This window comes from Pseudogymnoascus destructans, assembly GCF_001641265.1.
Source record: "Pseudogymnoascus destructans isolate 20631-21 unplaced genomic scaffold scaffold_26, whole genome shotgun sequence".
Taxonomy (NCBI): domain Eukaryota; kingdom Fungi; phylum Ascomycota; class Leotiomycetes; order Thelebolales; family Thelebolaceae; genus Pseudogymnoascus; species Pseudogymnoascus destructans.
This window is the reverse complement of record NW_020167545.1, coordinates 490,062-503,361: the sequence shown is the minus strand read 5'-3', so window position 1 is coordinate 503,361 and position 13,300 is coordinate 490,062. Positions and strand designations below refer to the sequence as shown.

Here is a 13,300-nt window from a genome sequence, read left to right as displayed (position 1 = left end):
CGATTCGTAATAGTAGAACAGTAGAAAGTTCCTGCTTTCTGAAGGCACGTGGTGGGTACGGGTGCCCAGAACAACCATATATCCTATTATATTTATATATTCCAAGGATTTGGCGGGACCTCACATCATCACACCTCGCACCAAACAGCTCATTTTATAAAAGTACATCGGCATCCATTATTAAGGTACTATAAGGTAATCTACCCTCCGGCCTTCCATCAGCTTATCCATCTGTATGTCATCCCAAGCCGCAACATGTGCCCATTTCACTGGAGGGGCCACCTCTCTACCCCTATAAAAACAAACAAAAATCCCCTCAAAGAGATCATAGTTTCCGGCGCACTTCCCACCACACCACCCAAAGTATAAAACAAGAACGCCCACGCAATGCTCCCCTACCATTCTCTCCGCATACTTCAACCCCCCTCAAACCTAACTAGTAAACATAGCCATCTCCCCCACCTCCTCAACAAGCACCCCCTTCTTCTCCCTCTTCATCCTCCAAATACTCTTCTTCTTCTCCTTCTGCCTCTTCATCTCCTCCCACGCATCATCCTCGTCCTCCTCTCCCCCCTCCACCGGCCTCACCGTGACAGTCGGCCCCCTGCCGCCAACAGCAAGGACACTCATTCGCGGTGCCGCGACGCCGTTCGCGTTCTCCGCAGGCATGTGGCTGACGGGTCTGTAACGGCCCGGCATCCCGACATTACTCCTCTCGCTCGGGGCAATCGAAGCCGCATACGGAGCACCCCTCGGATCCAACATGGATATTGGGCGTTGCATACCGGCGACACTGCGCGGTCCGGCTGGGAACGCACCGCCGAAACCAAGACTGCTCCCTATGATACTCGTGCGGCCCATACCCATACCCCCTAGCTGCGGCGCACCTTGCGCCGGCATGCCCTGTGGGGGAATCATACCCTGCGGCATCATGCCGGGCACCATCTGCACTCCCGGAGGCGCTTGCATTGGTGGGGCGGCCCCAGCCATCATCTGGAAGAACTGGAATTGCATCTCCATGCTCTGCTGCAGTTGAGCTTGCATCGCCGCGATCTGGGCCTGCATTACCACGGGGTCCTGGGGCATTGCACCTGGGGTGCGGGCACCGCCCGAGTAGCCTAGGCCCATACCAGCTGGCATGGCTGGGTATTCGCCGGCGGGGTTGGTGCTTCCGCGTCTCATGGCGCGCGAACGTTCTTCCGATGCGATGACGCCTACTAGTCCGCCTGGCTGCGCGCGCGGGCCGCCGCCAGTACCGCCGTACTGCGAGCCGCTACCTAGAGCGAGCGACTCGCGGTTGGAAGAGTTAACGAGGCCAGCGCCGAAGTACGGATCCTGCGGGAGGCGACGAGCAAACGCAGGGAGGGCGCTGGCGCGCTCACCAGCGCCGCCGGTGACGGAGCGGGGAGGTGGGGGGTACGCGCCGCTCATCTGGCTGGCGGCGCGGAGGTTAGGGTTTGAGGCCATACCGCCGAGTTGGCCGGGGGCACGGCCGCGGTTAGGGAAGCCGTGGGCGACGAGGATGGCAAGGGGGATATCTTCGTCTTCTTCCTCGTCGGCACCGGGGCTGTCGGCGTAGAGTTGGAGGTTGGGTGTGCTTTGGGAGGTGACGGCGGAGAGGCGCGCGCCGGGGTTGGCTGTCTCGCCGGTGATTTTCATCATCTGTTGGCGGTAGACGGTCATGTGTGCCTCTTGCTTGCGGCGCTGCTTGGCCTGTTCCTTGCGGCGCTCCTCTTCGTCGTCATCTTCGTCTTCGTAGGTGTCGTCTGCGGCGTCGTCGTCATCGTCGGCTTTGGCGTCGGGGAACTTGCCCTGACTGTGTCGCTTCTGTCGCTCCTGCTCTTGGCGGTAGCGCTCAAACTGTGCAGTTGTCATGACTTTGTTCTTTGGTGCGGAGGACTGGGGTGTGATCGGCTTCTCGCCCCATTGAAGGGCGAGGTTCGCGGAGGCGGCGGTCTGTTGGTCGAAGAGGCCATCTTCTTGGGGCTCGGTGGCGGGGTAGCGAGCACGGGGAGTGGTGTTGTTGGAGCTCGGTGCTGTGGGCTTTGGGGTGTTGGCAACGTTATACGCATCTACTGCGGATGGGTTGATCCAGCTATCCCTCGCCCTGGGTGTCTCATCCACATTAAGCTGCCTCATCGCATTAATAGACTCCCTCATCAGCTTTGCGTCCTCATCCTCTCCATCTCCAATGGCCATCAGCGACTGCTTCCTCACAGCACTGCTCCTCCTTAATCCTACACCCGAACTGTTTGTGTTGTTACTGCCATTCGTGTCATGCTCCGGTACAGGCGGCGGCGTCGCTGACGGTGAGGGCCCAGGGCTCGTGCTAAACATGAGCCGCTGCTTCTCTGCCGACTTTTGTGCCCCCCATGGATATGACGATGTATCCCCTGTTAGGGACCGCTCGTTGCTGACATTCCCGAGCGGTTTCCTTGAAACGCCGGACTGCCTCGCGGTCGATGTAGATCCCTCCTGTGCAACGTTAGACATGCTCCAATTGACCGGTGTGCGAATGTGCACTTACCGCCGGGCTCACCGACTGAGTCCGCCTATTCTCAGCATCCAACACCGCGCTCTTGCGGTCCCCAGTTCCCATAAACATGGCTGCGAAGTCACCACCGAGACTAAGCCTGCTATCCAGCTTCAGTGAAGCGTTCGTGCTCGAGTAATCACTCCTCGTGCTGTCGGTCAGAGTGCTTGAGCGGGTTGCGTCATCCTTTGCCGGCGTGAGCGGTTTCGAGAGGTCCTCTTGGGTCGTGTTTGGCGGCGTCGAGCCCGGGGAGTGCTTCCGTCCGAAGGAGAAGGCCTTGCCCGTTGATATCAGGGAGAACTTCGATGTGCCCTTGAGCGTGGCGGGGAGGGGCGCGCTGTTGTTCTTCCCGTTGGCGGCGGTGGTGTCTTTCGGGTCGGAAGACGCGGATGAGACAGCACTACGCCTCGAGGAATTGTCAGCCGTTGAAACGGTGTTTGAATTAGAGGTCCCGCTGCCGCTTCACAGTTGTCAGCAGCTGACTGGCAGGAGGCGTTTGTGGGTAGGGTGAGGATTGGAAAGGAGAAGGGAAATAAAGATGATGGGCGGCTGTGCCACAGGAATTATTTACACCTCTGGAAAAAGGATGAGGCTACCCTAGCAGCCAATGCCAAGGTGGGCCTGTCCATGTATGCCCAAAAATAAAAATAAAAACAAAATAAAAATAAAAATAAAAATAAAAATAAAAATAAAAATAGCAAAACACATATAGGAGCCGCGGGGACTTGAACATACCGGTTGCTGAACCCTGAGAATATATTATCATCCCTCTCTGGATCGGTGCTGGGCCTGCCACTGATGATGTTGCCGCTGCCATCGTTTAGCCTCGGCTTGCCGCCATCGAGGTTGGTAGTGTTGGCGCGGTCGAAGACCCTGAATGTCTGCTGGTTCGGCGGGACGTCGGCGAGAGGCTCATCGAGGACATTGGCGGCCGACTTGCGCCGTGCGAAGGCCTTGGGGAGCTTCGGCATGGGGGTGGTGGGTAGTCGCGGTGGGAAGAGCGGCTAAGCTGCGCTGGGCATGAAGCGAGGCTGGCTGTACGGGATATGTGTGTATGTTTATGTGCTGGGTATGCAGTGTAGTGAGGCTATATGTAGATTTGAGTATCGCAGTAGATCGGGACGGCGGAGATGTTGTGTTTTGTACGACGGTTCTTTGATGGTGCTGTGCTGTGCTGTGCTGTGCTTGTGTGCAGCGCAGTATATCCAAAACCTAGACTCGAGGAGATCGGAAGCGTGAAGGTCGTATAGGATGGATATCAGGGCTCGCTAGAAACGACTGCTAGACGCTGAGATGCGTATAAAGTTCGGGAATGATTGTGTAGAAGGTCGAGAGAATCGTGTGTAGCGACAGTCCGAATAGGTGGCAGGGGAGTCTGTGTTGTTGCCTTTTCGGAGGGAGATGGAAGGAAAGAGATTGGTCGGATGCAGGAAGACTTGTAATATGGACAAGGAAGAAAGTAGCAAGGTAACGAGAGGATTAGGTCGTGAAGAAGCAGTTTAACGAAAGAGAGAGCAAGCAGAGCAGGCAAGAAGATTATCGCTGGGGGAAGAGGGGGGAAGAGGGGGGAAGGGAAAAGGACGTGGAGGGGTGAGGACGAGGTGGAGGACGAGGTGGAAGACGAGGTGGAGGTGGAGGTGAAGTTTCCGGTGTGTCGCTGGCGGTGGTCGGCGGTGATGGTTTTTTGGGGAGGAGGAGGAGGTGGAGGAGGTGGAGGAGGAGGTTGGTTGAAGGTTTTGGTGGTTGGGTCGTCGGTCAGATATTTTGCATGAGGTATGGTATGGTGGTAAGTACAGAAGTACATGGAACTGCAGTATAAATTGGCGGTTGACAGTAAGTCCCAATTGTGACAGTACAGTTACAGTTACAGTACAGTTACAGTACAGTTACAAACAGCACAGTTACAGTTACAATACAGTTACAGCAACAGCACAGTTCCAGTATGTAAAGGGGAAAACGGCTGCAGTTCTTCCCTTATTTCCCTTATTCCACCACCTTATTCCAGGCTGTCTAAGATCCGATCTGAGATGTTTACAGTGAGAAGAGAAAGTCCCCTGAATTACTAACAAATGAACCATGAACTAGCCTCGCAAATAGGAGGGGGCCGATCGTCATGTCTTCCATATCTTCCCCGTCACCATCTCAGACGGGTCTGAGATGGTGACTGAGACCGTCTTTAGCACCTAAACCGTCGGTGCAGCTGTTCACTGTCAGGGAGCTGGAGAGAGCTGGAGAGAGCTGGAGAGAGCTGTCACCCGCTGTCAACCAGACTTGACGAGTTGCTGGGTGTGAGCTTACGACTCATGGCTTGTGGGTGTATATGAGTATATATATGCGTATATATGCTCTCTCATATATACTCTCATATATATACTCTCTCATATATATACTCCCCATCCCCATCCCCATCCCCATCCCCCTCCCCCTCCCCTCCCCCCCCTTCCCCCCCTGAAAAGCTGAACATCCCCACCCCTCCCAGCACCCCATAGCCCGTCCATCCCCCCCCATAGCCCGTCCATCCCCATCCCCCCCATAGCCCCCCAATAGCCCCAAACCCACACGCCACTCTCCCCCCCATGTAGCCCCCTCTCGCCGAACGAACCACACCCACCCACACCAGCGCCCACGTTCTCGTCCACCACGACGCTCGATGCTAGCCGACCCCTGACGTACCTACGCCGTAGCGTAGCGCTGTCGAACCGGAAGTCCGGCGCGGATAAGTCCATCCATCGTAGGCGCTAAACCAGCCCGGAGCCTGGAGAGGACGCGCTTTGTTTGGTAACGGCGGCTCCTCCGGCCGTTCGTGAGGTCCATCCCAGCGCCAGATAGCCCACACCGCCGCCGCCGCCGCCGCTTCACATGCCACCGATCGCCGCCGCTTGCCCACCACTCCACCCTTCGACACTGTACATACTGTACATCCGTGGGCCCATCAACGTCAGCACCCCAACCATCGCAATCTCCGCCCAAGACAGGATACCTTTGTTTCTTCCTGCCCTCGCCGCGTGCGTGCCTGCATGCAGGTTTCGTTCCCGCGCGGAGCTTTTTGCCTGTTCTGTTCTGTGAGGTGAGGTGGGGTTCGCTTGGGGATGGATGGGGGTTGGTTGGTTCTGTGCCGCATCCGGCGATGCCGGCGCGGGCGGCGATATTTGGGAGCGGGGAGCGTCTGGATGGGGGATCTGGAATTGGAATTGCAATTGGACTTGGTATTGGAACTCAAATTTCCTAAAGCTCCCCCTCCAATAATTCCTCCAATTCCATGCTATGCGATGTCATGTGTGGAGTTGTGGTGATGGCCGACTTTGGAATGGGATGAGGTACGTACCGATTTTGGGGCACGGTGCGAGGTTAGGGTACAACAGCCAAAATACCACTACACCTTTGATTACCTCTTATGACCAGTTTCAAGAGGAACTTACCAGGACCTTTGGAGACATCAACGAAACTGCTACAGCAGAAAGAGAGCTACAGAAACTATGTCAAAAGACCTCTGCTGCTCAGTATACAACAGAATTTAGGAGAATCACTTCTCACTTGACTTGGAATGAAGAAGCCTTGGTCTTCACTTACTACCAAGGACTCAAGAGCTCTATTAAGGATGAACTCAGCAAAGAAGAACGCCCTACAACACTTCAAACGCTTATAGAGAAAGCTGTCAGACTTGATGATAGGCTTTTTGAAAGAAGAAAGGAGAAGAACCAAGACTGGCATCTAACAAGAAATTTCAACAATCACACCTCTACACCAACTGCTAAGGACTCAGCACCTGAACCTATGGACTTAGACGCCTCTATAAAGATATCCAAATCCAGCACCTCAGCCTACAGGAAACCCTCAAAAACTGAAAAGGGGTAAACTTACTCCTCAAGTAAGAAAACACAGAATGGACAACAACCTTTGTTTATACTTGTAATGGTGGGTGCACCAGATGTGAGAATCTAGCCACCCAAGGAAGGGATGAATTTACTAAGACAACACACTGTCTTAGCAAACAGAGCCAAAGGGTCGTAGCTTAGACTATTCCACAATGCAGCAATCAGGTGTATGATGTAGTGGAGTGGTTTAGACAAGTTGTAACAAATGTTGAGTCTGAGAACTCAGGGATAAGTCAGAGGTTAGCACCTCACTGACTTTTCAGAAACAAGGAGTAACAAGATGAATGCTTGGAAGCTTGTAAAAGACGTGGAAGTATGTGATAGTCGATTTACTGTATTGCCTGCTTGCCCTTTCTTAAGGAAAGGGCAATCCTATTTATGCCAAAGGAGTGTAGTTCTCTCATTTTCCAAGACTTTCCATGACTAACCAGGCTTGGTAACTGTAGTCGACGTAAGAGAATCCCATAGAACTATCTCCTAGGTTCCTAGCCTATACGAAGTAAAAGGAGGTCCAAGGTCAGAGTACCCCTATAGACAAATTATGTCATAACTTAACCAATCTTGTGGGTAACTAAGGAGCGATGACATGTAATGAATCATAGAGGTTCGTAGGAGCTTTTAGAGCTATCGTTCATGCTCCTAGGCCTCTAGTTGGTAGAGATATGTCATGTGGTAGTATGAGTGATGTCATGTAATGAATCATAGAGGGTTGTAGAGATATGCTATGTGGTAATATCTGTCATACTGACATTCGTTGCACTCAGTTTGCTATCAAACTCAAGAGCAAACTTAGAAATCTCCTCCTCAAACCTACAAGTCACCATACATATCTTGGCTTATCACACCAACAACAGAAGCAATACTACTCAACGATTGCTGCAAACTCTTCTACTACATCTGTTTATGCTACATACATCACGGCATATCATTTGGACACTCATTGAACAAGTTATTAAGAAAATCTCCTCCTTAAGGGGGTGGGCCAATACTACCACATGGCATATCTCTACCAACTAGAGGCCTAGGAACATGAACGATGGCTCTAGAAGCTTCTACAACCCTCTATGATTCATTACACGTCATCGCTCCTTAGTTACCCACAATATTGGTTAAGTTATGACATAATTTGTCTATAGGTACTCTGACCTTGGACCTCCTTTTCACTTCCTATAGGCTAGGAACCCAAGAGATGGTTCTATGGGATTCTCTTACGTTCACTACATGATTAGCAAGCTAGTTGTGGGTCGCACTTGATTTCTAATACATTTACCAAGCCTGGTTAGTCATGGAAAGTCATGGAAAATGAGAGAAGTACACTCCTTTGGCATAAATAGGATTGCCCTTTCCTTAAGAAAGGGCAAGCAGGCAATACAGTAAATCGACTATCACATACTTCCACGTCTTTTACAAGCTTCCAAGCATTCATCTTGTTACTCCTTGTTTCTGAAAAGTCAGTGAGGTGCTAACCTCTGACTTATCCCTGAGTTCTCAGACTCAACATTTGTTACAACTTGTCTAAACCACTCCACTACATCATACACCTGATTGCTGCATTGTGGAATAGTCTAAGCTACAACCCTTTGGCTCTGTTTTCTAAGACAGTGTGTTGTCTTAGTAAATTCATCCCTTCCTTGGGTGGCTAGATTCTCACATCTGGTGCACCCACCATTACAATCTGGTGCACCCACCATTACAATATCGGCCCAGTAACTAAGGAGCGATGACGTGTAATGAATCATAGATGGTTGTAGCAATCGTTGAGTAGTATTGCTATTGTTGTTGGTGTGATAAGCCAAAATATGTATAGTGACTTGTAGGTTTGAGGAGGAGATTTCCAAGTTTGCTCTTGAGTTTGATAGCAAACTGAGTGCAACGAATGTCAGTATGACAGATATGTCATGTGTAGTATTAGCCCAGTAACTAAGGAGCAATGACATGTAATGAATCATAGAGGGTTGTAGAGATATGCTATGTGGTCATATCGGCCCAGTAACTAAGGAGCAATGACATGTAATGAATCATAGAGGGTTGTAGCAATCGTTAAGTAGTATTGCTCTTGTTGTTGGTGTGACAATCATAGTGACTTGTAGGTTTGAGGAGGAGATTTCTAAGTTTGCTCTTGAGTTTGATAGCAAACTGAGTGCAACGAATGTCAGTATGACACTATGGACGATATATCATCTCTGATATGGGTTAAACCTTTCCAACCTGTCCTGGAGATAGCAGCTACTTCAGATTTGGAGAAATCATCTCAGGAGGTCATTTTGCCTTTAGCATACCAAGACTACAAAACACCTTTTTGACAAGGCAAAGGCATCAATTTTGCCAAAGCACCAGCCTTATGACCATGAGATACCACTTGCAGAAGGCTCAAGGCCTCCCTATGGCCCTATCTACTCTCTATCTGAATTAGAGCTGAAAACTCTCGGAGAATATGTAAGGACACAGGGCACCCAGCTCACAGTAATAGCATATGAGAGTGCAAGTCGGAGGCTAAACGGATGCTATCCTATAGGTCTACTACGAAGGATACAAAAAAGATGAAGAGAGGAACCCCCGTTGGGTCAATCTCCTCAAGTACCCGAAACGGGTCCGACTCGGCTAACCTGCCTTTACTCTTATCATGTGATCGTAACCTGCCCAACTCAGATCCTTTCCGTCACTGAGGGACAGGCATCCTTACAGAATACCTAGATGAGAACCTTAGTTCTGGCTTTATCAGACCTTCTTCCTCACCAGCAGGAGCGCCCATTCTCTTTGTCAAGAAGAAAGATGGCTCCTTGCGTCTCGTGTTTATTATAGGGGCCTTAATGCAGTCACTGTTAAAAACAGATATGCTTTACCCCTTATCCCTGAGCTCATAGATAGGCTCTCTTCAGCAAGGTTCTTTACTAAGTTAGATCTCAGGGGAGCTTATAACCTGATATGCATCAAGGAAGGTAATGAGTGGAATCATTCAGAACACGCTATGGTCATTTTGAATACCAGGTAATGCCTTTTGGGCTTGCCAATGCACCTGCTTCTTTCTGTAAGGATGCCTCCACCCTCAGTGACGGAAGGGATCAGAGTCGGGCAGGTTACGGTCACGTGGGGAGAGTAAGGGCAGGTTAGCCGAGTCGGACCTGTTTCGGGTACTTGAGGAAATTGACCCAAGGGGGTTCCTCATCATCTTTTTTGTATCCTTCATAGTAGACCTATAGGATTTTAGCCTCCGACTCGCACTCTCATATGCTATTACTGTGAGCTGGGTGCCCTGTGTCCTTACACTTTCCAAGCTCTCATGAATGATATTCTAAGACCTTACTTGGATATCTTTGTTGTTGTCTACTTAGACGACATTCTTATATACTCTTTAGACACTCAAGAGCATGTTCTACATGTTAGACAAGACTTAGGGAAGCTATCTCAAGCAGACAATACAGTAAATCGACTAGCACATACTTCTATGTCTTTTCCAAGCTTCCAAGCATTGATCTTGTTATTCTTTGTTTCTGAAAAGTCAGTGAGGTGCTAACCTCTGACTTACCCCTGAGTTCTCAGACTCAACATTTGTTACAACTTGTCTGAACCACTTCACTACATTGTACACCTGATTGCTGCATTGTGGAATAGTCTAAGCTACAACCCTTTGGCTCTGTTTCCTAAGACAGTGTGTTGTCTTAGTAAAATCATCCCTTCCTTGGGTGGCTAGCTCCGTACATGTAAGCTTTCTGCCCCCTTTCTTTTTCACGCTTCATCCACCCTCTATTGTCCAGTTGAACGCCAGTTAATTCGGAAATACACTCTAGCTATGGTATATAAATATTGAGTCCCATATGATTATATGGTAACTTATGTACCTCCCTTCAGCTCATCAACTCCTCGAGTAATCCTCAAGCAATCATCCTCCCAATACTCGCTCCATGTCTCCTCCATCCATTTCCCCAAGAAATGTTCATCCTCAATCCCACCTCTCCCTCCAGAACAACCCCTTAATCACCAATCCTCATCTCCTCCGCCCTCCCCTGGGCAAAATCATCCTTCCACGTCTCCCACAACCTCACCAACTCCTCACAGTACCTCTCGTGCAACTCCTCCACCTCCTCCACACTCGGCATCCTATTCTGCCTCACCGGAATCGGCCTCCCCACCACCACATTCACCGCGCGCCTATACGACACCAGTCCAACATCATAATTAAACACCCCCCTCGCATGAAACAGCGGCAGCGTCCAACCCAGCGTGCGCTTGAGCAAATCCTGCCCCCGCCGGATCCACGGGCGGCCTTCCACGCTGAATTGGTCGTAGAGTTCGTTCTCTCCGAACCCGAGGACGGGGACCAGATCAGCCCCCGTGCGGAGAGCCATCTTGACGAAGCCGTACCGCCGGCGCAGTACGAGCCTCAACGTACCTGGACGCGCGTCGAGGGACTCCCGGGCGCCGCCAACGACGATTGTAATCGCCCTCCCCATCCCCTCCCCATTCAACCCCCCCCTACTAAGTAAATTCTCGCAGCTCTGTCTGCTCACGCTCGCGAGCCCCAGGGCGAGTATGTACTCCCTATAAAACGGTATGCGGAAGTTACTATCCAGCGTGAGCAGGGAATTCGTAATCCCCGGAAACAGCTGCGCAAACCCCAACGCCTCCGTCGCGAACGCCGCGAACGCGCCATGGCTAATGATCCCATGCGGATGATACCCAAAGATATACTTCCTCGTCGGGCTAAGCTCCACCGTGCGATGCAGCCGCGCAGGAAAGTACCCCGCAAAAAGGGACCACAACTTGCTCCCCCTCAACCTCGGCGACCGCATGCTCAGCTCCCCGCTATAGCCGGCTTTGGAAAACATGATATACACCATGTATGGCACGATCAAGGGCCACAGCAGGGGAATCGCGCAGGCGAAGAGGAATGTCCCGATTAGCACCGCGATGCAGAGGGTGTGTGCGAGCACCATTGCAGTCTGTAGACGTCTCTGCAGCGGAATATTGAGAGGCGCGAACCGGATGCGCGAGGCGTGCCAGTTTTTCCCCGCTTCGCGGCCGGAGGTAAGGGTGCGGCTGCCAGTACGGTTTGGGTCGCCATCCTGGGGCCCCGGGGATGAAGCGCGGGAGGGGGTCTTGATAGAAACAAGATGCTCAGTAGAGTGGGACGGGGAGGGTGTGGGCGGATAATTGGTGAAGATATCCGAGTCTTCGAATTCCGTGTCTGAGTAGAGCTCGGCGCTGTGGATGGAGGTGTGGTGGGAAAGGGGGGGGGCGCGGGTGGAGGGTTTGGAGCGGCGCTGGCGAGTGATGGGTTTGGGGGGTTGGAGGAGCTGGAGGGGGGGGTTAGTTTGGGGGTTGTGAGGGGAGGGTGTTGGGGGAGGACTTACAGCTGCGGCGTAGCTCTTGCCTCCGTCGTCGTTTGTGTGGTTGTTTGCTTGCTCTCTCCGTGCTTTCTTGTCGCCATTCCTCTGTTCCTTTTTATCCCCATTCGTCTCCCTATTCCCCTCTCCACCAACCCTCTCCCCCTCATCCGCCCCCTCCTTAGCCCCCTCAACCACAACCTCCGCAAAACTATTCGGCAGCACCGTCTCCCCCTCTTTCACCCCATTCAACTCCTCCTCCCCCTCCACCACAGCATCAGCGAAGCTCTTGGGCGGAAGGTCTAACTCCTCCCTCACCTCCTGCCTCACCGTCTCCAGCTCCGCAACAGTAGGTATCCCATTCTCCATCGCCATCGTCGTCATCGGCTTTGTGCGTTTGTCGAGTCTCTCTCGTCCTTTCGGTGGTGGTCTCGTGCGCTGCGGCGGTGTAGTGGTAGGAGAGGTAGTGGTGTATTCGGTAGGACCTTTCGGTTCGTACGGCGCACCGCCCAGTTCCGCCGTCAGGCCGACGAAGTAATCCGTCCAGTCCAGATTGTCCTTTTCTCGTCCCCGAGCTGGTTTCCTGTTCCTCCTATGAGTTGCGAGCTATCCTTGGCGATCTTCCTTTCCTATCCTGTCTTCCTATCCTATCCTGTCTTCCTATCTTATCCTGTCTTCCTATCCTATCCTGTCTTCCTATCCTTGAATCCGGTCGTCCAGTCGTCCAGTCGTCCAGTCGTCCAGTCGTCTATCCAGTCCAGCTCAAAAACCGCAGTTATCGTATCCGTGTCTCAGCAAAAAACCCCATCAACGATTCGATAACCCTACAACAAAGCTGACCTTGTTCCTACTGCGCTACGTCGTCGATCCTGCCAAGGAAAGTCCAGTGCAACTGGGCTCGGTGGTGGGAGCTGGGAGCTCGGCTGTGCAGTCCGCACGAGCTATGACGTGTGCCCTTCGCCGGCGCAGGGCGGAGCGTAGATTCCGTTAAGTTACGGATGAGGATGAAGCGGATAAGGGAAGGATGGATGCGGCGGACAATGGTATTGATATGAGATGGGTACTGCGTGCGGGGTTAGGAAGATGAATGTACTGTGCAGCAGGTACCACCACCGTTCACAGCATAGCCAATGAAACATTTCAAACAATATCTTTTCATTCCTACGACTCACTCCCCCCTTCCCTTTCCCCAAAATATTTCCAACCCCCCCCAGGCCAATCCGCTCGCTCCTATCATTAACAAATAACAAATAAAAGTAAAATCTATAAGAACACCCCCCCTTTTCCGCACCCTTTCCCCAACCAGAGCAGAAAATCAATAAGCTGATCCGTTCTAAAAATTGTTAAAATTTGTCATCATCAAAAACCACAACCACACGCGCGGGAAGAGCTGTTCCCCAGACCGCATCTCCTTGTCTTGCCCCGTTCCTGTCGTGGCCAGTTCCCGTGCCGGCCAGTTCGTGCACTCCAATTTAAAACATAACATATAATCCCCATCCCCATCCCCATCCTTTGATCTTAACCCCCCCCCAGAAAACGCCACAATCCCCATCATAGATTCCTTCACC

The 13,300-nt window shown here is 51.8% G+C and overlaps 2 protein-coding genes across 2 annotated transcripts; both read right to left on the bottom strand.

The window, feature by feature from the left end:
* Positions 1-5: 5 nt before the first annotated feature.
* VC83_08503 (uncharacterized protein) lies at positions 6-4,329 on the bottom strand. The gene is made up of 3 exons (XM_024472052.1): positions 3,269-4,329; positions 2,528-2,993; positions 6-2,475 (listed from the first exon to the last, which is right to left on the bottom strand). Exons 1-3 carry the CDS (start codon positions 3,502-3,504, stop codon positions 433-435), a joined length of 2,745 nt encoding a protein of 914 aa, XP_024320464.1. The 5' UTR covers positions 3,505-4,329; the 3' UTR covers positions 6-432.
* A 5,748-nt stretch (positions 4,330-10,077) lies between these two features.
* On the bottom strand, positions 10,078-12,800 carry DGA1 (diacylglycerol O-acyltransferase 1). The gene is made up of 2 exons (XM_024472051.1): positions 11,760-12,800; positions 10,078-11,702 (listed from the first exon to the last, which is right to left on the bottom strand). Exons 1-2 carry the CDS (start codon positions 12,114-12,116, stop codon positions 10,380-10,382), a joined length of 1,680 nt encoding a protein of 559 aa, XP_024320463.1. The 5' UTR covers positions 12,117-12,800; the 3' UTR covers positions 10,078-10,379.
* Between the last annotated feature and the right edge of the window lie 500 nt (positions 12,801-13,300).